The sequence below is a fragment of the Mchenga conophoros genome, linkage group LG5 (genome assembly GCF_057382185.1).
Source record: "Mchenga conophoros isolate Kocher_MC1m ecotype Shallow Benthic linkage group LG5, M_conophoros_male_GT1.1, whole genome shotgun sequence".
NCBI classification, from domain to species: Eukaryota; Metazoa; Chordata; class Actinopteri; order Cichliformes; family Cichlidae; genus Mchenga; species Mchenga conophoros.
Window position 1 is genome coordinate 2,401,000 of NC_140530.1, and position 25,320 is coordinate 2,426,319.

Consider the following 25,320-nt stretch of genomic DNA (forward strand, 5'->3'; position numbering starts at 1 on the left):
ATCCTCCCCTCTGGACCTGTCCCTGGATCAGGTTCTGACAGCTGAGCTTCCTTGATGATCCTCTCTATCTCCCAGGTCAGAGCCCCCACAAAGCACGAGGAGGGCAGAATGGGTTTCTCCTTCTCTTCAGGGTCAAGATCCAGGGTGAATTGATGTGATAACGCATCCGCTTTGAGATTGCGGGAGCTGGGTCTGTAAGAGATTGTTAAGTTAAACCGTGTGAAAAATAGAGCCCACCTGGCCTGCCGGGCGTTCAGTCTCTTGGCTTCTTGGAGATAGGCTAAGTTCTTGTGGTCTGTCCAAATTACCACTGACGAGCCAATGCTGCCACTCTTCGAGGGCCAGTTTTATGGCGAGGAGCTCCCGGTCTCCAACGTTATAATTGCTCTCTGCAGGAGATAAACGTTGAGAGAAAAAGGCACATGGGTGTAACTCTCCGTCTACCTGTTGGGATAGGATTGCCCACACGCCTGCGTCCGAAGCATCCACCTCCACCAAAAAGGGTTGACTGAGGTCCGCCTGCACCATCACCGGAGCTGAGGAAAAAAGGTGTCTGAGTTTCTCAAAAGCTTGTTCAGCGCCGGGAGACCACTGGAATGACTGCTTAGGAGAGGTTAGTTTGGTGAGGGGCAAGGCGACTTGACTGAAATTGCGAATAAACCGTCGATAGAAGTTGGCAAATCCCAGAAACTTTTGCAGCTGCTTACGGTTCTTGGGTTCGGGCCATTCCACCACCTCCTTTACTTTCACTGGGAAAACACGAGGATGTCGTCTAGATAAACGAAAACGCAGTGATAAATGAGGTCTGGTAAAACATAATTTATCATGGCCTGAAAAACAGCTGGATCATTTGTGAGCCCGAATGGCATCACCAAATACTCAAAGTGCCCAAGGTGTCTGTTAAACGCCGTCTTCCACTCATCCCCCTGGCGGATCCGAATCAGATGATAAGCATTGCGGAGATCAAGTTTTGAGAAGATGGTTGCTCCCTGAAGGAGTTCAAAAGCAGAGGTGAGTAAAGGAAGCGGGTATTTGTTCTTAACTGTTATCTTGTTTAAACCTCGGAAGTCAATGCAGGGGTGGAGTGTCTTGTCTTTCTTCTCAACGAAGAAGAAATCTGCCCCAAGGGGAGAGGTGGACGGCCAGATTATCCCGGTCGCCAGTGAATCTGTTATGTAACTCACCATTGCCTCATGCTCTGGTTTCAAGATACTGTACAGACGGCTAGTGGGCAAGGGAGCGCCGGGAAGCAAGTCTATCCCACAATTGTATGGACGATGGGGGGGGGGGAAGAGAGACTTGGCCTTTTCCTTACTGAACACTTGGGCTAGGTCGTGATATTCAGCCGGAACTGTAGTCAAATCGGGTGAAGCATCTGGTGACGACTGACTTGTGTGCGTCTGGCTAGCTGTAGCAGAACGTAAGCACTGTTCATGACACTGAGATCTCCACCCAGTTATCCTGCCCTTCCGATCTCCACCCAGTTATCCTGCCCTTCCTCCAATCGATCTGCGGGTTATGGTGTTTGAGCCAGGAGTAACCTAAAACTAGCGGAGTGTGAGGAGCCTTGAACAGGAACAGGCTGATTTGTTCAATGTGGTTGCTGGAGAGAGAGAGAGTTAGATCTGTAGTGCGATGGGTGATGCTAGCTAAGGGGGCACCATTAAGAGCCGCCACCTGGAGGACCTCTGGTAAGGGTTCAACAGTTATACCCAACTTCTGGGCCAGGGCTTCATCAATTAACTTAAAAATTAACTTGGTGGGGAAAGATGTTTGCGGTGACACCCGTCAATATCCCCACGGCTACTGATGGGCAGCCTCTTTTCCCGACTCTGGGCATTTATCAGCAGAGGAGAAGCAGCAGCTGTGCTAAGAGACGGTCCGGGCGGCAGAACATTAGCTGCGGCCCCAGGTGGAGTTAGCAAAATTTCTTTTAATTCAGTGACCAGCTGCCGCAACTCAGTTTGTTCATCAACAACGTGTTTCATAATTTTTTCATGGCGTCCAACATCTCACCTTGAATCGAGAGTTCCCGCAGAACCGGGACAGTGTCCGCTGGATCCATGTTGATGGCTGGAGTATTCTGTTAAGTATGGTGAGTTAGCGAACCCAGACGCGGACCTCTCGTTTAAGTTGAACAGTGTCTTTATTTACAGTGAAGCCAAAACCAATCCACAGTTATCCACAGTGCAAGTCCCTTCAGTGCTCCTCTCCTCTTCTCCCCTCGTGTGTCCACAAATCTCCTGGAATTCAGTGAAGTCTCCCCTTCCGTCTCTCCGTCTCGTTCGCTTCCTGGGAAAAAGGCAAAACAGACACGATTAGCCGCCCCCAGCGCGCGAACACTCTCTTTAACACTCTCTGAGCTTGAGTCACTACCAGGCTTGGTGCAATACTCCAGCGCTGTCTGTCACTCAGCCACACCATTAAATAGTCCTGCCACGGTGGTGGATAATTGGCAGCAGCTGGCGAGGAATCGGTCGCAGGTGAGGCAGCTGAGAGTGGCAGCACTTCCGGGTCAGAGGTCTCTCGTTGCTACGCGACCACGTAACACTCGCAGAGGTGCGAGAGAGAGAGAAGAGGACAAACACACACACACAGGTCGACCGGTCGGGGCATCGTCCGACTCTGACAAGCCTCTGAGTAACACACTACATGTGTGGTCATATGTTGTGAACCGTAATGACTGGAGTGCAATCAAAAAGCCTAAGCAGAGAAGCCCAGACCTTCCTCTCCCCAGCCACCTCCTCCAGCTTGTCCGGGGAACACCAAGGCATTCCCAGGCCAGCTGAGAGATATAATCTCTCCTTTGTGTCCTGGGTCTGCCTGGGGGCCTCCTCCCGGTAGGACATACCAGGAACACCTCACCCAGGAGGCACCCAGGAGGCACCCAGGAGGCATCTTTGTCAGATGACCAAACCACCTCAACTGGCTCCTTTCGATGTGAAGGAGCAGCAACTCTACTCTGAGCCCCTCCTGGATGACCGAACTTCTCACCCTGTCTCTAAGGGAGAGGCCAGCCACCCTTCGGAGGAAGCCCATTTCCGCCGTTTGTATCTGCAATCTCGTTGTTCGTTTTTGGTCACTACCCACAGCTTTTGGCCATAGGTGAGTGTAGGAACGAAGATTGACCTGTAAATTGAGGGCTTCGCTTTTACACCCAGCTCTCTTCACCAAAACAGACCGGTACAGTATCCACAGCACTGCAGCTGCACCACCAATCTGTCTGTCAATCTCCCACTCCCTTCTCCCGTCACTCATGAACAAGACCCCGAGATACTTAAACTCCTCCACTTGGGGCAAGAACTCGTCCCTGAGCACTCAACCCTTTTCTGGCTGAGGACCATGGCCTCAGATTTGGAGGTGCTGATTCTCATTCCCATCGCTTCACACTAGGCTGCAAACCATTTCAAGGCGAGCTGGAGGCCATCACCCGATGAAGACAACAGAACCATCATCCTCAAAAAGCAGAGATGAGATTCTGAGACCACCCAAGTGAAAGCCTTCCGCGACTTAGCTACGCATAGAAATTATGTCCATAAAAATTATGAACAGGATCGGTGACAAAGAGCAGCCCTGACAGAGCCCATCACCCAACAGGTTGCATAAGTGCATCGGAGCATAAGTGGAGATGACGGTCAGGACCTGTTCCCAAACGCGGAGGCACAGGGAGCAAACCCTTTCATCCACTGGGAGAAACCCCAATATACAGGCAGCAAGCCGAGGGGATACCAGGATACCCACCCCAGCCTGCCGCCTCTCACCAGGAGCAACTCTAGACGAGACAGAGTCCACCCCCTTTCCAGGAGACTGGTTTCAGAGCCCGAGCCGTGCGTTGAGGTGAGCCCGACTATATCTAGCCGGTACCTCTCATCCACACGCACTAATTCAGGCTCCTTCCTCACCAGAGAGGTGACATTCCAAGTCCCAATTGCCAGTCTTGGTAGCCGGGGACCTCCGGCCGCCACCCGGCTCACAATGCACCCGAACCCTACAGTGCCTCCTGACTGCAGGAAGATGGGCCCATGTCCCTTTTTTGGGCTGTGTCCGGCCGGGACCCGGCCACCAGACACTTGCCCTCGGGCACCCTCCCCAGGCCTGACTCCAGGTAGGGGTCTCGGTAACTCTATCCCGGGCAGGGTGAACTGTTCCCTCTGTGGTCTTCTCATAGGGGGTTTCTGAATCACTCTTTGTCTGGTCTCTCACCCAGGACCAATTTGCTATGGGAGACTCTACCAGGGGGCAAAAGCCCCTAGACAACATAGCCCCTGGGAACGCTGGGATACACAAATCCCTCCACCACGATAAGGTAGCAATTTGCGGAGGGGTAAAATTTGATTAGAAAAATGCACTGCAGGTAAAAACCATGAGCCGTAATATTGAATCACAAGAATTAGTTATACTGCTAAATTCTTGAAAGATAATTCACCAAAGTCAACAGTTATCTGAGCAGCCATCCAGATTCAGTACAAAATATAATCTAAACTGCTAAAATTGTTCTTCAATGAAAGAATAAACAAGTTTACTTTAAACATTTTTAAAAAGTGCATTTTATTAGCTGATACTGGAACTATAATTCCAATATTTACATGAGACTTGAACTCATTAAATCCATATCAATTTTAAATTGTTTAAGAGCTTTAGAGCTAGAATAGTACGTAAAACAGAAGCAGTATGTAAAACAGAAGTATATCTGTGCCACTATGTACATGTCACATAAGCCACTAAAATGTTACTTCTGTGAAGGTCACCAACTTTCAAAATAGATAAACTTGGATGGATTACCGTGAGAGGAATCACTGTAGAAAGAGAGAGACTTTTTATAGGGAAAAAAATATGAGGACATCTCACATTCTACTGTGGTTTCTTTTTTTTCCTCTAATTTGTCACTGCATCAGCCTGTCCCTGGAGAGAAAAAGGGAGCTTTAGGGATGAATGAAGAGAGAGAGAGAGAGAGAGAGAGAGAGGTACATAATTTGAAAAGGGAGAAGTGGATGGAAAGAGAAATTGGGAGTAGGACATTGTAAAGGAAAGCACTGTGGCTGAGGATTTAAGGGGACGAGCCTGTGGGCCTTCAGAGACAAGAATTAATAATAAAACTCTAATTCCCACTGTCCTCCTTTCTTTTTTTCTTGTCCTAAATGAGTCTGTCTGCCATAGTCTCACTGTGTCTTTATGGTAGCTTTGAATTCTCTTTATCCACTTTCCCATTCATATAGCCTGTTTCTCTCACCAGGTGTTTATTGTAGTTCCAGTTCTTAACTTGTTCAGTTGTTTGAAATAACTACACAATTCATGTTTTTTGGGTAAGTTTGAGGCTGTCTCACGTTGCCTTACAATTAATTGTTTGCCATTTCTTTTCACGGGCTGCACACATATTGAAGTTGTACAGGTTAATGAAAAAAAAAAGTATTAGTGGAATTAGGGGGATGAGTTCTGCTGGTGGTTTGTGAAGCAGGTGATGTACAACATCTTTAACATGTTTTTGTATAAAAGCCACAATCAAGATGATGATACATTTGTTTAAATTAGCTATCATGGTTTGGTTGTGCTCAGGAATAACTGAACCCCAATAGAATTTGTAAAGAGAAAGTGTAGGTACTGAGCATCAGGGACAGTTTAGATTGAGGGATTGGGGAGAGCAGCCACCTGATGCTGGTGCCTCCATAAGCAGCTCTGTATAGAAACAAAGAAAAGGAACCATCATGTAAGGACAGAGCCATGTATGGCATATACCAGTAGTAGATAGAAGAAGTGGCTGATATCGATAAATTCTTCTAATGACTGGACATAGATGGACTGCTCTGCCATGATTAGATCATGGTAATAGGAACAGGTTCCAAGCACAGGATCAATAGAGGCTGGGTTCTACCACAACAGACAAGACCTTGGAAAAGATGCCCCAAAGGTGTTCCCTGGCCAGCTGAGAGATCTTTGCAGCGTGTCACCCAGGAGGTAGCTAGGAAGCATCCTAATCAGATGCCCCAAACACCTTAAATTGCACCTTTTGACGTAGAGGAGTGGCATCTCTACTCTGAGTCCCTCTTAAATGACTGAACTCCTCACCAACTCATTTCTGCCGCTTGTATTTGCAACCTCATTTCCGCCTCTACTCAGAGGTTGAAAGGCAAGCCAACGCAGTACAAAAGTTCTCTTCTGCCGTGCCCAATCCTAGTTTTAGATCAGCCCTTTGAGTATTTAATTATGTCCTATTTTGGTCTACCGGTTACCTTTAAGTCTGGTAGTCAGTACTTTTTGACTTTGATGTGTCAAGCTATTTGTTATTCAGAGTACTCTACCTGTGTTTTTGTGGGATTTTTCCATATTCTGGCTTCCTCCACTTCCTCTACTCATCATGCCTGTGTGCCATCCTGGCCTGTCTCCCTGATGGTTTAAGAGACAAAACCTGCGCTTTATGTAAATACAAATGTTTCTTATTTGGTGGAAGCAGTTGAGGGGGAGGGCAAAGGAACAAGAAATTAGGGTGGTTTACAGGCATGTTGAATAACTGAGGCTTTAAAATCCAAGCCAGAAGTCTGAAGCTCTTGAACAGCTGGATGAGTTTAAGCACAACCAGTTGGTTTCATTTTGTGATATCTCATCACAAATGCATCTCATTGAGCAGATTTGGAGGAAGAGGTATAGTACATGCTAGATAATAGCATAGCATAATCATCTGGCTCCAGCTGGGCATCTCCATATTTACTGGTTTAAATCAAAAAAAAGTTTCTACATTTTGACCATACACAGATGTTAGAAACCTAAATAGTGGGAGGTTGTGCATTGAAAGTAAATTGTCCAGCCCAAAGACGTTCCACCTCCTGTAACAAAAAAGGAACAGTTCCCTTAGTATGGGTAAGTACTATTGAAGTTTTTGTAGGAACTTTTCTGCCGCTGTAGCACCCCTCACTGATCTCAGGTCAGTGAGGCATGTCAAAGGTCAGATTTGTTTAGTCACCCAAGGGCCAGTGTTGAGAGGCTTTTTTTCATTCCAGAAAGTTCAATGTATACGAGTTCAGCGTATCTGTTGTTGAGAATCAGACCATTGCATTGATACGTTCTGAGGTGGGTATTTCATAATGTACACTGGCCATAAACCACGATGATGGTCAGAGGGGTGATAATGATCCATCTCTGCCTGCTTAGTCCTTCGTCTTTCTGTTTGGTGTAGGAGACAGGCTGGCTATGAAAGGCAGGTGTTGAGAGAGGTTGGATTGAGAGAGAGACTGTACTGCCATAGGATTTAGTAAAGGGAAAAACTAAAAGAAAACAATCCTATGCAACTACATCATGCTATAATAGTTGTTCACATAAGGATGAACAGATGAAAAACTTAACTGAAGTAAAATTTCATAAAATGAATAAAACATGAAGTCAGGTATATTAATACGTGAATGTTCAAATGTAATCAAATTTTCTATGTTAAGAATAAGAGAAAAGAATAAAACGTGATGAAGTGATTTTAATGAAGTAACCTTTGCCTTAGTATAAAGTGGTTGTATGTTATTGGGTGTCCAGAGAAGACAGGAGAGAGAGGGAAGCAAAGGGCAAATGAGTATAAAAGAGGTGCCTGGGAACATTCTGGGTTATTTTCTCTAGTTCTTGCAATGAGCAGAACACATCATCTGAAGATAGGCCTGGGGGGTCCAAAGTTAGAAATTAGAGCAAATAATGCTGGCCCGTCAGCAGCTATCAGCTGCCTCTGAAGTCCCACAGGCTAACCAAGCCCTTTCTCAGCCTCCGGTGACCATCATCTGGTTTGGGGGTTATCACAAACTTCAGCTATGGAGGTCCATTCAGACTTAAGTCCCCAGTCTCCATGTCAAAGATCAGCTGGAAATGGGAGTTGAAGATCTCACTCACTGGGGCCTCTGCCAGGCAGGCATCTGTCGAGCATCCTCCCCCTCCACGTGATCAAACTCACTACTAGGTAGTGATCAGTTGACAACTCAGCACCTCTTTTCACCCGAGCAGAATGTTTCTCCTAAGGCCCCGAATTATGCATGGTCAATAGCTTCTAGATTAACATGTTACCAATAAAAACCCTAATGTCTAATAATGTATTTTCCACACCAGAAAATACAGCCACATGATGATAAGATTGGGCTGCAGCCTAGTGTCCTGGTGCCACGAGCACTTTTTGACGCTCTTAGAATTGAACATGATTTTTGTTATAGACACACTGTGGTTTGCACAGGAGTCACAGAACATTGCTCGGATTCAGATCCAGGCCGTTCCTCCTAATCACTCCCCTATAGGTCTCACTGTTGTTGCACACATGGACGTTTAAAGTAACCCCCAGGTGGAGCATTCTCAAGCACTCCACCCATGGACTCCAAGAAGGCCAGTTAGATAAGTGGAGATGACAGTCAGGACCCATTTCCTGACCCAAAGGCGCAGGGAACAAACCCTGTCATCCACCGGGAAAAACCCCAACTTACAGGCAGCCAGCCGAGGGGATACCCCCAAAGGCATACCCCAGCCTGCTGCCTCTAACCAAGGTCAACTCCAAATTGAGATGTCCAGCCCTTCTCCAGGAGGCCACATCCGATCCGGCCGAGGGGATGAAGATGGGATAGAGACACGTGGATAAGGGCCAGAGATTAATAATAGGTAATGATTAAATGACAGGCAGACACTGTCCCCCCAGAGCTCACTTACTGAAGGAATATAGTGTTCTGCCATTTAACAGCACTTCTTTCCAGGCGCCTTTTGTAAGGCTCTCCAAGATGTCTCTTATGGGAATTTGAATGCAAACTTTTCAAATGTTAAACTAGGCCTGTGTCCTTGAAACATTTCAGTCTGGACAAAATAGTTATTTGCTATTATTTCACTGCCTTTTATGCCTTCTGTTGATTTCCAGTCCACATTACAACAGTGATGCTCTAACTGAAGACAATGAAAAACACATTCCTGACATCCCATAGTGTGAGTTCAGATAGAAAAGACCTTAAAGAGGTTGTTAAATGCTGCTGTTTGTTTCTTCTAATCACACTTGTGTTTTTTTCCTCTCATCTCCTGTTTGCTCAAAGTTTCTGAGGGGGATTTTTTGTCAATGGCTAGAATTGAATCTTTCATTTACTAACAAAATCTGTTAACCACTACACCATTTGGAGGCACCAGTTTCAGATTGAACTCATCCATCCATCCATCCATCCTCTTTCACTTATCCAATTTGGGGACGTGGGGAGAGAGCCTATCCCAGCTGCCATAGGGTGAATTAAATAAATAAACGAAAATCCATATTGTAACGGAGTTCATCATTGTGGTAAAATTAGTGAGAAGTGCACTGCAGAAACACAGAATACAGCAAAATTTAGCAAAAACAAATGTGTAAAACTGAATAATGTTAAACTGTTGTTGTCCTTCATGGATTTATGAAACAGAAGCAGAATTTAATGTTGTAGACCTTCACACTGACTGTAGACTATTTTTCAAAATTATTTTATAAACATTTAAATGTATAATTTACAAAGCTTGTGTTTTCAGTATTTGTTTTTCACAATTAATAAATATCTTTGTTTTTTCTTCCTTAGGTGGGAGGAAGGGACAATCCTGCCGTTGACCCCATAATCCATGGCCTAAAGGGTGTGGTCCATCATGGTGAGTGGCAGGTCCAGTTAGTGCTGAGAGAGGAAGGACTTCAATAGTGTAGATATTCCCTAATATATAAAATCAAGAGAAAACATATTTTTGAAATCCGTCAAAAATCTTCTTTTAAACTAAAAACAATTCTGAGGATAAGGATAACACTAACAGGTGAGGCGAATCACACACTTCATCAGGGCACCTGGATGAACACCAACTTTTTTCCACTTGATAAAAGTTAACGTGAGGGTTTCAGGTGGTTAGGGACAAATGCAATTGCATGGCAGGATGCTGTAAATCAGGGGTGTCAAATTCAATTGCACAGGGGGCTAACAAGATAAACATTTATTGAACACACTAAAACAATGTTTTTTAAACATAAATATGAATAAAAACAGACAGGAATATTATTCCAGTTCAGCAAAGTGCGCTGACTTGGTTCAACATTACTTGGCAACCGGGAAAGTGAGGCAGGTTGCACTGGTGCATTTGTGACAGCTTCACTTGAAACGCCTTCACCGCATCATACATGCCATTTCTCCTCCTGCATCTTTACTCCCATCCTGCGGACTAGTCCGCTTTTTTCACCGCACAGCACCGGCGCTCCATCTGTTGTAAGTCCAACAAGTTTGTCCCAGGGCAGTTTCATGTCGGTAACACTTTGACAAACGTTTTTAAAAACGCCTTTTCCTGTCGTTGTCCCGTGCCTCGATTTAATGTTCAATATTTCCACTCCACGGATGAAGATGGTCAGCTGTGCAATGTCCATCATGTCTGTACTTTCATCCACAGCCGAGTATGCAGTGAAGTTTTTGCTTCTTTCACACAGCTGTGTTCTTAAATCAGTGGCCATCTCACAAACCCGATCAGCAATCGTATTTCTGCTCAGGCTCACATTTGCCAAAATCTGCGTTTTGTCTGGACACAAGACGTCGCACAGCTTTATCCTGCAGCTCTTCAGAGTGGTACCGGGCTGATTTGGCTCCTCTGCCACGATAAAACTTGCTTTCGCAACAGCTTCACTTTGTGATTTTGCTCTGGTGACAAACGTCTGCTGAAATGTCAGATTCTTCTTTAGCTCTTCTACTTTCTGTAGTTTCTGCATTTGGGTTTTTCAGCTTATCCTGACGTTTTGTCTCGTAGTGCCGTCTTAAATTAAATTCCTTAATTACAGCCACATTAGCTCCACTACTAAGACACACGGCTTTACCAGCATGTCTGTAAACATATATTCAGCCTCCCACTGGCGCTGAAAGGCTCTGCTTTCAGAGTCAACTTTTTTCTCCACCATTGTGAGCGGCGAGCTTCACAATTACAGAAGTTTGACTTGATTGACGGGGAATGTTCCCAGTTAGCCTAGCGTTCAGCAAGGAGGCTGCAGCGCTGCATTATGGGATCTGTAGTTTGTATATTATTAGCGCCTCATATCGCCGGGCCATGCGTAACAATAATAATACATCTCGCGGGCCGGATATAAATGTACGCCGGGCCGGATATGGCCTGCGGGCCTTGACTTTGACACATGTGCTATAAACGGACCAAACTTCAGTCAGGAGAACAACTGAGACAATCCATCCACAATACGAGGTTAGTCATTAATATACTGCAACCAGAGGTGGGACCAAGTCATTGTTTTGCAAGTCTCAAGTAAGTCTCAAGTCTTTATCCTCAAGTCTCAAGTAATGTCAGGCAAGTCAGAGTCGAGTCTCAAGTCACTGGTGTAAAAGTCCGAGTCAAGTCACAAGTCTGAAATTTTGAATTTCAAGTCCTTTCGAGTCTTTAAAAAAAAAAAAGAAAAAAAGTATGTTGCAGTTATGTAAATATTAGACCATGTAATTTTTAAATCTGTGTTTTTCTCAACACATGACAAAATAGTGAACTTAGAAAATATACACAAATTGTGAAATTGCACCTCTTTAAAATGCAGCTCAATTAAACCTAGCTCCAAGAATAATTTTCACCGACAGTTCTGAGATAAGCTGCATGTTATTCTTGGATGCGGTTGTAGGACCGGTGTTGTGCCAAAAAGTGATTGTCTGCCAAAAACTGATTTCCGGTATTTGCCAAAAAGCGATTGCTCATATTTAAAGTGCTATAAGTAACTTGTTGGGCTATAATATGTTAAACATATGTCAAATGCATCCCTTATGGATGACATAAAGTCATCTTGAGCCACAAACAACATTCGTGTAGCAAGATACAAGCCGCAATCAGTTTTTGGCAGCGACTTTTATATAACCTTTATTTATGCAGTAAAAAAAATCTAATTAACATTAAAAATGTCTTTTGTAAGAGTAAGTTGCCCAACAGGACAGCAGAAATGGCAGCAAATATTACAATAGTTCTGTAAAAATATTTTAAGTGGGGATAAAGGACCGGATTGGTTATAATGTAAGTACAAGTTGTAAAGATACTTAAAAAACAGATAATTTTTTAATTCTATATATAACCCCTTTGTATCCCCTGTTCACCGAAGTCTATTTACGAACATACGTAAAGATATTACACATAAAAAATACACAGAAACACTGGAAATCAGTTTTTGGCAGACAATCACTTTTTGGCACAACAACGGCTTTAAAATCGCATGACAAAAATATCATATACATTAAAAAAACTGCATCACCAACGTAGCCTGGACAACATTTGCTAGTTAGATGAAGTCAGCTATCTCATCGTAGCATATTTATATGCATATTTATAATTATACGCTTCTTGGAGTGAGTGCATACACTCATGAAGTTTAGTAACTTCAGGTCACTGCAACAAGCCCAGGTACAGTTTACCGACGGATGGGTGCAGGACCTTGAAATGCACCGTGTAGAACGAAAGACCATCGTACGTATCATAAGTTTACCAGTCTCACAAATAGTCTTCATAAATATACATTCGTTATCCGTTTATTAATATAACCTTTGAGCTTAACGGTAATTAATTAGTAGTGGAAATAATTTCTGGTACGCCTTACAGAAATGTAGCAGTGACAATAATATTGTATGCTGTAATCGCACTGGACAATTAGTGATACAAAACAACTGTTTTATTCTGTGAATAAAAGTATATGTTTTTGTCAATGTACCATAATAACAGAAGCGAAACGCAATATTGTGTCAGGACAATTCACTATTTATGCACATTAAACAAAGGAGCATAGCGCGACAATTTCTGTTCAGCGCCAGACTTGCTTGTAACCTATATCACCAATTATGTTAAGAAAAATGACGCATTAACTACAACAGCAGACTGACCTTTGTGTAAATGCTTGGAGCAGACTAACCTGTGAGCTGGAGTGTTCTGGGACGTTATATTTGATCTTTGAATGGCTGCAATCCAGTCGCGTCTTTGTTACTTCGGAAACATGGCTCGAACAATTTCTCTTCAACGACGTAATCCGATAACAACCGATCTCTTTACCCGTCGGCTTCCCGTGGCTGTCATGCGACCGGCTATTGCAGTTAATGATACAACAGCTTCTTGACATTTTTGTGTTTCTTTTTATCGCTGTGTAACTGATTTTAATTGAAAGCCTGCGTGCGCTAGTACCGCTTGCCACGAGTTCCCAGAATCCTTTGCGGTTCTACCCGTGAATGACGTCACATTTTCAATCTCCATATAATATGCATGTTAAATTTTATATTTGGGGTAAAATATCAAGTCTTTTCAAGTAAACCGGTTCAAGTCCAATTCAAGTCCCACGTCATTGGTGTAAAAGTCCAAGTCAAGTCACAAGTCTTAGAACATTTTTTCAAGTCAAGTCTAAAGTCATAAAATTAATGACTCGAGTCTGACTCGAGTCCAAGTCATGTGACTCGAGTCCACACCTCTGACTGCAACAACATGAGAATAGAGCCGTTGTGATAGAATTCAGCATGAATGAATCAATGGTACAGAAGTGGAGAAAGCGCAGTTTTTGGCTTTCCCATATTCCAAAAGTGCTTTGCTATTACTGTCGCTATTACTGTAATTTGCAGATGATGTTTGCAGCCGCTGCAATGCTTTCGACTAAAACAGGTGCAGCTTGATGACACCATCAAAATCTCTACCGTTGGCCAAATTTATATCGTTTCTACCGTATACTGTTTACACCGCCCACCCCTACTGTACAGCCAAGAAAACCAATCATAACGACTAAGGCAACATGTGCATATTGCTGCTCACCTGAACACCACATTAGCAGGTGTCCTGAGTTTATTCACAAAACAAAGGATGAGAAAATAAACTGGATAAAGAGAAACACATGGTGGTGGCATTGTGCTAGGACTCTTCAGGCTGCAAAGTGTGATCTGAGAGAAGACTTTGTCACCTGCATGGGATGACATCTACAGATCCTGTGTGAGGTGAATCAGAGACCTGAACTAACTGAAGTTAGTCCTGTAGTGAGGACATTGTACCTTGATAGACCTAGTGACTGTTCTAGTGCACTGTTAAAATTTAAAATAAGGCTCAAATCATACTCACCTTATCACGACTACTGCTCCAGTGAGACCTGGTCCATATGGATCTCCTGCAGCGGTCAAAACCCGCTTAGGATGTACACTCCAAGGTCCGATCACAAACTTACAACCCGAGGACAGTTCCACGCATGCCCAGTGTTTGTTCACATCTTTCAGTTCAGATTCAGGAGATCCATTCCAGCACATCCTCGTGTCCGCTGATGGCTCTGAATCCGTTCAGCTACCTCCTACTCTACCATCAGCAGTTTCTATGTCGTCGCCTGCAGTGCCGCCATCACCAGACTCACTGCCTGTGGCTGCCATTCCGCCAGAGGTCACTGCACTTCCTGGTCCTAACTCACCTGGTCCTGTCTCTACCAAGCCCCGTACATTGTGCCCAGTGCCTGCAGAACTGCCTGACGATTTGCAGTTATGTGCCTGCAGCTGCATCCCATTCGGTCGGCATTTGGACCTGCTTCGCCGCCACCGCTGGCTCCACGGTCGGCCCCCTGAACTGTTTGGCCTGCGTCGTCGACCTCTGGGTCGACCTCTGGGTCGACCTCTGGGTCGACCTCCTGAACTGTCTGGCCCGTAGAAAAGTAACACTCCTAAAGAGCCCAGATGAGCGCATCAGAACTGTAGAAGTCTTAGTGCAGGACAGAACCTATATCAGACCTGTGGCGTGTCTGATTCCTCTGCCCCACTTCCTGACAAAGGTCAACTCTAACCAGTTAAACATATTTCTCGCTAGAAATATGGGGGCGGCTGTTGTAAAGACTCACCTTTCAGCACACTTCACCAGCTGCACCTTTTTTCTTTTCCTCACCTTTGATTGGGTGTGGTGCTTGCCCTTAATTGCACTCACCTGTCACCCGTTATATAAGGACTGCACTCACCTACCGCTAACTCTTTCTTTACTCCCACATGGGGCGGCAGCTGAGGTGAGTTTCTGTTTGAGTCTCCTGAGTTCATCTATTATTTTGAGTTACTGAGTGACACACTTTATTTTCTTTATTTCCTTTCAGTTAGCAGTCCATGCGTGTCTTTCCTTTTGCTCATTATTCAGTAAAACAAGAAACTTGCAAGTGATTGTTGACTGTTCATTCTCATCCTGACCGAATGAGCCCATGATGGTAACAAGCTCCAACCTCCTCCGAGCCTTCCTTCAAAACATAACCCTTTCCTGACTGATAGATTCTCAGTTGCTTCTTTAGATTGTGGCATGGTGTGTTGCTTTTTGAGATCTTTTAGCCTCCTTCACATTGTCAAACAGATCCTGAGTGATGCGTTGATTCAACAGGTCTGCCAGTAATCAAGCCTGAGTGAAACTGAACTCAGCATTCCAACAAATGTCGTTAATCAGTTACTTCATGATTTAACAAGAGGGGCAATTACTTGTCCACACAGGCCCAGGTGGGTTTGGATAACTGTTCTCCCATAATGAATGAAATCATCGTTTCGAAAATGCATTGTGTGTTTACCTGTGTTATCTTTGTCTAATAGTCAAATTAGTTTGATGATCTGAAACGTAACTTCTAGAAACGTTAAATATACCGTAATTGTCGGGCTATAAGCCGCTACTTTTTGCACAAGCTTTGAACCCTGCAGCTTTTAGTCAGGTGCGGCTTTTCTATGGATTATCCATGATTTTTGTGATATCGTAAGACGATTTGTTTTGTTTGTTCCGCTGTTGTACGGCACTACGTTGCCTGGCGGAAGGGCATGTGATCAGACACACAGTATCGGGGTTCAAGAGTGGTATGTTAGTCACATGTCCATCCGCCAGGCAACATAGTGCCGTACAAGTAGCGCGAAAAACAAACTTCAAAGTAGCGCTACACGTTCAGCCGGAGGCGTGGATGACGAGCAGCGATAAACTTGCGAAAAGCAAGTTATGCTCAACTCCACCGGTGGAATCTGACAGCGTGGAAAAGTGTGAAAACATCCACGATCACCAACGGATTTCGAAGGGCTGGACTGCTGCATGATGGAGAGGAGGTGTCAGTGGTGTGTGACATTTTTAAATACGATGAAGGAATACAAGACAGTCAAAAGGAGTTTCATAGAGCTACGTGCACGGGTGAGTGATCGGGTGATACTCACAACCGAGGCATTGCAGTCAGATTTATTTATACCAAGAGACAGTTGCATAGCATTTCCTGTTTTTCAAGCTTACTTATCAGCATGTGTGTGTGTTCTGTGTGTGTGTGTGTGTGTGTGTGTGTGTGTGTGTGTGTGTGTGTGTGTGTGTGTGTGTGTGTGTGTGTGTGTGTGTGTGTGTACGTGACAGGATGTAATGGCATGTGATACAAAAATATATGAACATTTTAATACATTTGAAAGCTTTATAACGGAGGTATCTTTTAATAATAGACATCTGCAGTTTAAACTTAAAAGTTACTTCTATCAGGAGGACACCGCCACGGCCCTTCAGAGGGTGTTCAACTCTGACACTGACAACGAGGATTTGTTTGGTTTTGAAAGTGACAACTAAGGAAAGAAGCTGAGAGTGGATGACAAAGCCACCCTGAGCCTGTTCGTATCCGACACTGGAGAAGAGGACTTTGGTGGTTTTAGTGCGCAGAAAGATGGTGGTGAATGACTGACTTTTCTTCTTGTTAAAGCCGTGTCACTGCACCTGAGCCTAAAAGGTAGTCCGAATCTATTTTTCTGGTGTGCTGTAGGTTATTGTTATGTACTACATTTGTTACTCATTTATGAAGCACAGTACATGTTTCGTACTTGTAATTATGGCTACTTTTACATATACCTAAAAAGTTATGCAAATATGTACCCGTAACTTGTTTTTCAAAATATTAATAAAAGGGATGTGTCTCCAAACAGCCATCTCTTTCCTGACAATTCCCTTTGTGCATATTCTCTTACATATGATAAGTCAACATTGAAACACCTGCGGCTTTTGGTCAGGTGCGGCTAATGTATGTACAAAACAGGATTTTCCCCTGATTTTAGCTTGTGCGGCTAATATTCAGGTGCGCTTTGTAGTCCGGGAAATACGGTAAATGAATAACCTGACAAAAGAAAACCACATGGTCCTCCCAACCACCACAACTCATGTTTCTCATCATTCCTGGATATCATTGCTATAATGAACCTTTCCATCTGTAAACCTGCAAACCCTTGCAAAGACACTGGGTCCCTGTGTTTGCTATTAGAACCTTTCATTCAGCCTTTTAATTTCACATTGATGGTGCAGGGACATTCACTGGCTACCTTGCAACAAACTGCAAGGCAGTTTGTAAAAGAAGCACAGGTGTCTTTTTTGTTATGGTGTCTTCTGCCAACATTTTTCTTCTCTTTTTTTTCATCATCTTCAAAGCTTTTTTACCCACCCATGTTCTTGGGCATTTTGTTAAAGAGTGAAACACTAAGTTATGTCAAAGTTGACAATGTTACTTCAAGGCTGACAATCATATGTTGTTTTCTCTGTCATCTCTTGGGGATGCTAAATTATGAAAGCACAAATCAAAGGAAATCAAGACATTATGTCAGGGTCTGGGAGGGTACCTGCAGGTCTCCAACAGCGGCCCCTCCTCCTTTAGGTTCGGTTGCTCCTCCCTGGCTGACCACCTGTGAGCAATTATTCCGGCAGTATATCAGACCTGCGCTCTCAACCATTCATCGCCTGAGTATCTGCTATCCCCATAGGTAGCACCTGGAGTGGAGGTCTTGTCTCCCTCACTCCCGCCTTCCTGCACCTGGGCCGCTTGCTGCTGATACGACGTGGCCTGCCGGCCCACCACTCACTTGCCTGCCTCCCCACATCTCGACCGCTTCCGGGCCTTCCGCCCCACCTGTCCCCCCCACCTGAAACCAAGTAAAGCAACTCAATTCAACTGTGGAGGATCGTTGATTGTCTGCTGGATCCCACTGACCGTGATCTCCTCTTATTCCAGTGCCCCGGCCCCTACCTAGTCCTGTTTCCGCCTCCCCGCTGCCTCTGCTGTTCAGCCGTCTCCTACAGGTGTCTAGGTCACCCTCCGTTATCTTAGATTATCCTACGCGCCACTAGTGTGGTGGCGTCATTTTGTTTTTTTTGCTTGTGTTTGCCTGTGGGCGGAAATAAATCCTTTGTTCCCTTATCGTCTCGCTTCCGGGTTGGTTTCTGCACCTGTGTCCATCTCTGTTACCTCGTGCCGCTGGGCCATGACACATTAAACCTAAAGGCTCTGAAGCAAGTCTGAACCCTTGCCACTTCAGTTTGCAGGGAAATAAAGCTTGTTATATAGATTATATTGCATTGATTGAAACTATCTGTCCTACTATCTTTCAAACAGAAAAGGAGACCTTTCTGGAGCCATTTGTGCTTAAGGACCTGCTGCCATCCTCACTGGGAAGTTATTATCGTTACACTGGCTCTTTGACCACTCCACCCTGCAGCAAGGTGGTAGAGTGGATCATTTTCAGCAGTCCTGTCTACTTCTCTTACAAACAGGTAAGAAGCATGCCAGTAATACAGCTGTGTCAACTTGTTTCCTTAGTTATATAAGAATAACACCACTCATTTAAACATATTGCAAAACCTTATTTTTATTCTATGTTAATGCTGAAGTTAATTAACCACAACTTATTTTATAAAATGTAAAAAATTCCCCTCTCTCCTCTGCTGGCGGTCTATCCCTTAAGCTCGGGTTCTCTACTACGGGCCTGTGAGCATGAGGGTCCTCGTGTCCCCTTTTCCTGATGTTGCTGTCATTTGCTATGGCTACGTCTAACACTATGGCAGTCTTCCTCTCCTCCACCCCTACTATGTCCGGTTGGTTAGCCATCATCAGTTTGTCCGTCTGTATCTGAAAGTCCCACAGGATTTTAGCACAGTCATTCTTGACCACCCTAGTGGGTGTCTCCCATTTTGGCTGCTCTTGCTCCTCTTTCTTGGGTTTCTGCTGTCTGAGGTATTCACTGAGCATGTGGTCAGTTGTCTGATGTACTCGTGGATGTTCATTGTCTTATTCTGGATGTGGTTCTAGCGTACAGATTCAGTGTGCTGGATTTGGGGTGAAATCCTCCATGAATGGTCAGGAGCTTGTTATCCCAGCAGGATACCTGATCACCAACAGGGCATAGGTGTTGATAACCCGGATCTTGTTCTTGCCATTCAGCTGACTAATCAGGACTTGCCTTACTTTCTGCAGGTACTTGGTGGTTGCAGCTTTCCTAGCGGCCTCGTTATGGTTCCCATTTGCCTGTGGGATTCCCAAGTACTTGAAGCTGTCCTCAACAATGTTGCCTTCTGGTAGTGTGATGCCCTCAGTTCTGACTACCTTTCCTCTCTTTGTTACGATCCGATTACACTTCTCGAGTCCAAATAACATTCCAGTTTCGTTGCTGTAGATCCTTGTGGAGTGGATCAGTGAAGTGATGTCCCATTCACTCTGGGAATACAGCAAGATATCATCGATGTAGAAGAGGTGGTGTTACTTAAAGCAGTTTCACTCCGGTTCTTTTTTTAATCGTTGGGTCTCCAGAGACGGCACCGGACTGAGTAGTTATTTCACAAAATCTTTATTCATCTTCAGTTACGCATGCACCTTCTAGAAGGAGGGACGTTCAAGGCTGGTGTCCCTCTGCAGATCTTCACTTCTTTGTTTTGTTACAACCAGCTTTATAGAAGCGACCCCATCATAAAACCCACATGATGTGTTGTAAACTCTGTGTTTGCATATGTATGTGCAAGCACGTGAGTGCCAGTGTGTTTATGTGAGTGTACGTGAGTGACTGTGCGTGTGGGTGGGTGTGCGTCGCCACAGTTAAAGCACAGTGTGTCTCTGTGTATGTGACTTTCTACTGGTCATAAAAGTCCATCTCCCCTCACCCAAGCTACACCAAATTCCTTTACAAAACATACAAAACACAGTTAACATATTACAAGCACTGAGACCCGCACTCTGCATCCACTGGGCCATTGGCCTCTTGTTGTCTTACTTTAACAGCTAAGCATGTGGAGGGTCTCCTGCAAACCTACTTCTAAGTTATGACAATTATAAGCTTTTCACGTACTAGCATTAGCATCCCCCATCTGTAGCTTCCTGTCTCCTTTTATGACAGGCTGACACCTGGTGTGCATAAATTCCTCTCCCTCTACTGTAGCTAAACCAAACTGAAACCCACAGACAAATCCTTCCCTATTCCTCTGATCTACTGCTGGACCCTTTCATCTAAGCAAATTTAACACATTATATTCTAATAATTGTTTTCTTGTACTCACAGTGGCTGATATCCTTAGACAGTCTTGTTAATGATCTCATTGAGGAGGTCCAGGCCTATGCAGAACAGCAGTGGGGACAGCGCATCTCTTTGGTAGATCCCGCTCTTGATGGTGACGTGTGCTATAGGCTTTCAGTCGGCCTCCAATGTTGTTTAGAGTTCTTGATGAAGGCTCTAAGGGTCCTGTTGATCTTGTACAGTTGTAGTCATTTCAGGATCCAGGTGTGGGGCATCGAAGCATAGACCTCCTTGTAATCAATCCAGGCAGTGCACAGGTTGGTCACTCTAGCCTTGCAGTCTCGGGCAACTGCTTTCTCTACCAGCCGCTGATGTTTCGCTCCTCTGGTATTCCTGCCAATTCCTTTCTGTGCCCCACTCATGCATTGCATGATCCGGAATGTATTCACTATGGAATGTGAGAAGGAAAAGTGTGAACAAAGCAATAAAATCATTTACAACTTTTGTAACTGACAGACCTCTTACTTTTAAAGTAAGAGGTCTGTCACGGTGTGAGCCGTACAGACTGGACCCAGAGCAGATTTAACACAGAAGTGGAGCGTACATGACAAGAATTTATTACAGTGAGTGAAACTGTGGAACAGGGTTCATACGCCTTTTTCAGGGTCAAATTCAAGCAATGCCATGTGAAAATTAAGACAAATCATCCTAGGTGAACAAATCAACTTGTTAGAGACATTCTTCTCCTGTTGATAAAAAAACAACCAAAAATAAATGAGTCTTCTCATCAGATATTGATGCTTCTTTCATGTGTGACAAAAAATAGGAGACAGATGTTTGTTTGTTTGTTAGTTTTATTGGGAATTAACTTAGCTTCTCAGATGAGAGGTGAAAGGTCTTCAAGCAACTTAAAAAAATCCAGACGCTTTTCTTCCCAAGCTCCTTAGACTACAATGACCTGGATGACTGAGAACCTTCACAGACACATTCTATAGTTAGTATCTGAAGTCAGTTTTGTTAATGATCTGGCTGAGGCTAGCCTCCAGTGTTGTTCTCCACATCGCCTCATTGATCTTTTATAGTTCTAGACATTTCAGGTCCACGTGTTAGAGACTGAGTCATAAGTGTTCCTGTAATCAATCCAGGAGGAGCACATGCTGGTCAGTCTGGTCTTACAGTCTCTAGTGACTGTTCTATCTGCCAACAGCTGGTGTTTTGTCCCTGTAGTGATTCTGCCAAATTCCTTTCTGTGCCCCGCCCATGTACTGAGCAATGTGCCTGTTCATGCTAGACACTATGATGGCTGACAGGTTTCTTTCATGTTGTGCTGAGTCAGGTAGTTGACTTTGGGATTAGGACTGCCCAGGCTTTCATTAGCCATTCTGGTTGTGTCTCATCTATTAGCATTTTGCTCATTTGTGCTGCCAGACAGTCATGGAGTGCAGTTAGCTTTAGCCAGTAGATGTGAATCATGCCAGGGCCTGTTCTGTCCAGCTCTTAGACAAAGACTTGCTCTTGGATGTCTGCCACTGTGCTTTAATCTGTTCTTAGATCCACTAGCCACTGGACATTGTTGTCCTCTGCTGTATCCTTCTCCCATATGCTCAGTAGAACAGGACTGGTTCATCTCCAGTATTGGTGGGGCTGTTCTCATATTATTCTCTTGCCATTGACAGTATGTTTTGGATGGTTCCATGGAGAACATCTGGTATAGCATCCTGGCTTCAGTAATTGTGCGTCCCTCCATGGCTATGCCTCCCCAGACCATTACTGACCCACCACCAAATCTGTCATGTTGAGTGATGTTGTAGGCAGGGTAACATTTTCCACATCTCCTTGAGACCCTATCACATTTGCTAAGGGTGAACTCATACTCATCTGTGAAAAGCACAGGGCACCAGTGGTGGACCTGCTTATTCTGGTACTGGAATTGGCAGGTCCACTACCAAGAAAAATGGTGGTATTGGAAAGTCATGTCCGTGTGTATTTTTATCTGATCTGTTTGCTCAGGATTTGACAGAGACAGGCACCTGCTGGTCCTTGATGGGTCGTGGGAGTTCTAAACTTTGAAATAGTAACACAGCTCAGGAGTGATCATATATATATATTGCACAAGGAACAGAAATCCTACAGAGGATGCCTAGAGAGAAGATGGATTGATAAGAGGCATGGTGGTAAAGTGGTTTGCACTGTCGTCTTGTAGTAAAACGTTTCCTAGATACTCGAAAAGGAAGGTTCCTGCATATCCTGCAGTTTAGATGGCCTGTGTATCCCTGTGAATGTTTCCTTCAGGCACTCCTGTTCCAGAGACAAGCATGTTATATTAATTGGTTATTATAAGTGTATAGAATAACATGCTCTGCTTTGAGTGGTCAGTAAGATTAGAAAGGCGCTATATAAAGAAAAGTGCATTATGCCTGCAAGCACAATAATCTGCAATGTAACTACATAGTCTGAAAATAAACAACTTAGAATTAATTTACTCTAAGCTACCTGATCTCTTAAAAAATAAATCATGAAAAGGGTTAAACTTACAAAGCTGTCTCAGTGAAACAGTGGCAAGTCCCATACACACAAAGTTTTCTATCACTGTTTTGAATGGGCAAGACAAGTATGCAATAATCAAGTTTTTTGTTCTAAATATTAATAAATGTTGAATTGATATTGAGATTTACAAAGGGTAATTACGAGTTGTTCTGGGTTTTTTTTGTTTGTTTGTTTTTTTAGGACAAAGCATTTAAAATAGTATTTAACAGTTGAAGTGTTTATTGTCATGTGTCCAAAGGAAAAGAAGGCATTTCTCTGTGCAATGAAATTCGTTCTTTGCTGTCCACACACAGATGCCGATTAACATGTAAAATAGAAAAAAAACATAAAATACAAATGGTACAAATAAACAAAAGAAGATAAAAAAGAAGACAATATTAAAGTGTGAAACAGAGATCTACAAAAGAGCTATGAGCTTAATATGCAGGGTGACTTGATGTGCAAAAAATTATTATTACTGTTCATAACAGTTGCAATGGTTACACAAACCTGTATGATAAATCCTAGAAGTTCGAGGTTTGTTTGTTTTGTTTTTTTTAAATCACTGTGGCTGTTATTACTCCGTGCTTTAGGTAAAAAGTGACCTGAGTGATAATTTTCTCCAATTAAGTTGTAAAACCACTCTGCTGTCTGAAAATGTGTTAGATAACTCCATTCCAAATTGATCTGTCCTTCCGCTTTTGGTGTAGACATTATTATAAGGGAAGATTTGGCCTTAATCATACTGTCAAAGCACGAAATATGAACAGTATGGAAGTAAGCATTAAATAAAGAGCCCTGATGTTAAACTTGCCCTGTGCCTTCAGTAGTTTATACTTTAAAACTGTCAAGGTTTTTCTTTGGGAAATGCAAAGATAACCATTGTTCAGTTCAACTCAGTGTTATGTGTGACTTGATGTTATTTACTACGTTCATCATATTGTAATTGTGAAGGAAATCCTGTGTAACCAGGCCAGCTTGAGCAGAATAACTCAGCAGATGCTGCGCACTTAATGGTGTGTGTGCGTGTGTGTGTGTGTGCGTGTGTGTGGTTTTATAGAAAGTACTTTGAGCTCCAAAGTGTTGAGAAAAGTGCTCTATAAATAAAACATAAATTGAGTATTTGGTACCACAGATGCATCATTGTCTTGCACACACTCAAAAGTGACACTAATCCTCTGCTAATAAGCTACCTCCAGAGACTCCTCCTTGAAGTGACCCCTTGATCCCTAATGAGAAGGAAAATCCATCCACCCTAATTATTAAGCCCTGTTACTTAACATAAATAAGAAGGTGATCCGGCATTAAGACTACTGACAGAACAATATTTTGCCCATGTTTATAGCAATAACAAACTTTTTTTTTTCTGGTCCACTTGGTAAAGAAGGTCCTGCAGCAGCTACACTTCCTGTGTCCTGAGGAAAATAACCTGACCTTCTGCCACTCCTCATTTGAGAGCGTACTCTCTTACTGCCTGGGTGTTTAGTACGCAGGGGGCTGCGCCGAGGACAATAAACACTGCCCCAAAAATCCCTGGCTGCCCTCTGCCACCCCTGTAGGCCATTGCCAGATTCTCCTGTCTCAGGAAAACCAGGGCCATCACATGTGACCACTTGCAGCCCGCCGACCACCTGTTTGACCGCCACATTACTTCAATAAAGCGCTTTACAAAATTCCCACCCAAACCTACTGGGTACATAACAGTGCTCAGTACATATTATTTATTTAAAATGTTTGTATATGGAAGGAATATGTTTATTCTATTTTCAAAGGACAACATACCAACAATACGTGTAAGCAGTACAATCAATTTAACACTGCCAATAAAGACATATGTGCTGATTTGAGTAGAAACTTTATTGCACGTAAACATTTGACATGACAGGAAACTCCTGAATACAGCTTTTGTAAGCTACCTCCTGGAATTTCAGTGACACTTTTCATTTTGTAATTGACTTACGGTTGCTTTGGGCTCAGGTTTTCGAAACGAGATTCAGCCTGAAGTGAATAAAATCAAAGGCCTGTTGAGTTTTGCTTTTTGAAACACTTTCGTTTTGGATGATAGTTGAAGTAGGGTTAGCAAAAAGGGGCCGATGCTCAGATACTTACATGACAGCTCAACAAAAATCGGCTCCTTTCAAACAGACTGCGTGTGTGGACACATGTGTATGAAGAGCCGGTCTCGTGTGTCGTCAACCTTTTAATGTTTTTTGTTATACTCGACTCATTTCACAATTGCCCTAAAATTGAGATGTCAACAGAGAAATACTAGTGAGATTAACCTATGAGTACCAATTCTAAGTAGGATGGGTGAGTTAATCCTTCCACCTGAGATGGTTCAGAACATTTTAAATTGTAACATGACATTGTAAAATACCTCTTCAGAATAAATACTGATATGGTGATTTGGATTTTCAAATAAATATACTTAGGCTATATCCACACGTACACAGGTATTTTTAAAAATGGAGATTGTTGAGTCTAAACTTAGACCTCGCTGACTCGTGAGACTTATTTCCGTGAAGGAATGATGCAAGGCAACAGTGATCAATCGATTTTACTTGCGCAAGGGAGGCCCCGGTCGGTGTCT

General features: G+C 43.6%; 1 protein-coding gene across 1 annotated transcript in view; it reads left to right on the forward strand.

The window, feature by feature from the left end:
- LOC146573573 (receptor-type tyrosine-protein phosphatase gamma-like) overlaps positions 1–25,320 on the forward strand; it is a 368,884-nt gene that overhangs the window by 252,512 nt on the left and 91,052 nt on the right. The window contains exons 6-7 of the mRNA XM_085272820.1: positions 9,534–9,600; positions 18,317–18,474. Of these exons, the coding sequence (XP_085128946.1) occupies positions 9,534–9,600; positions 18,317–18,474 (225 nt within the window). The remainder of the gene's footprint in view (positions 1–9,533; positions 9,601–18,316; positions 18,475–25,320) is intronic.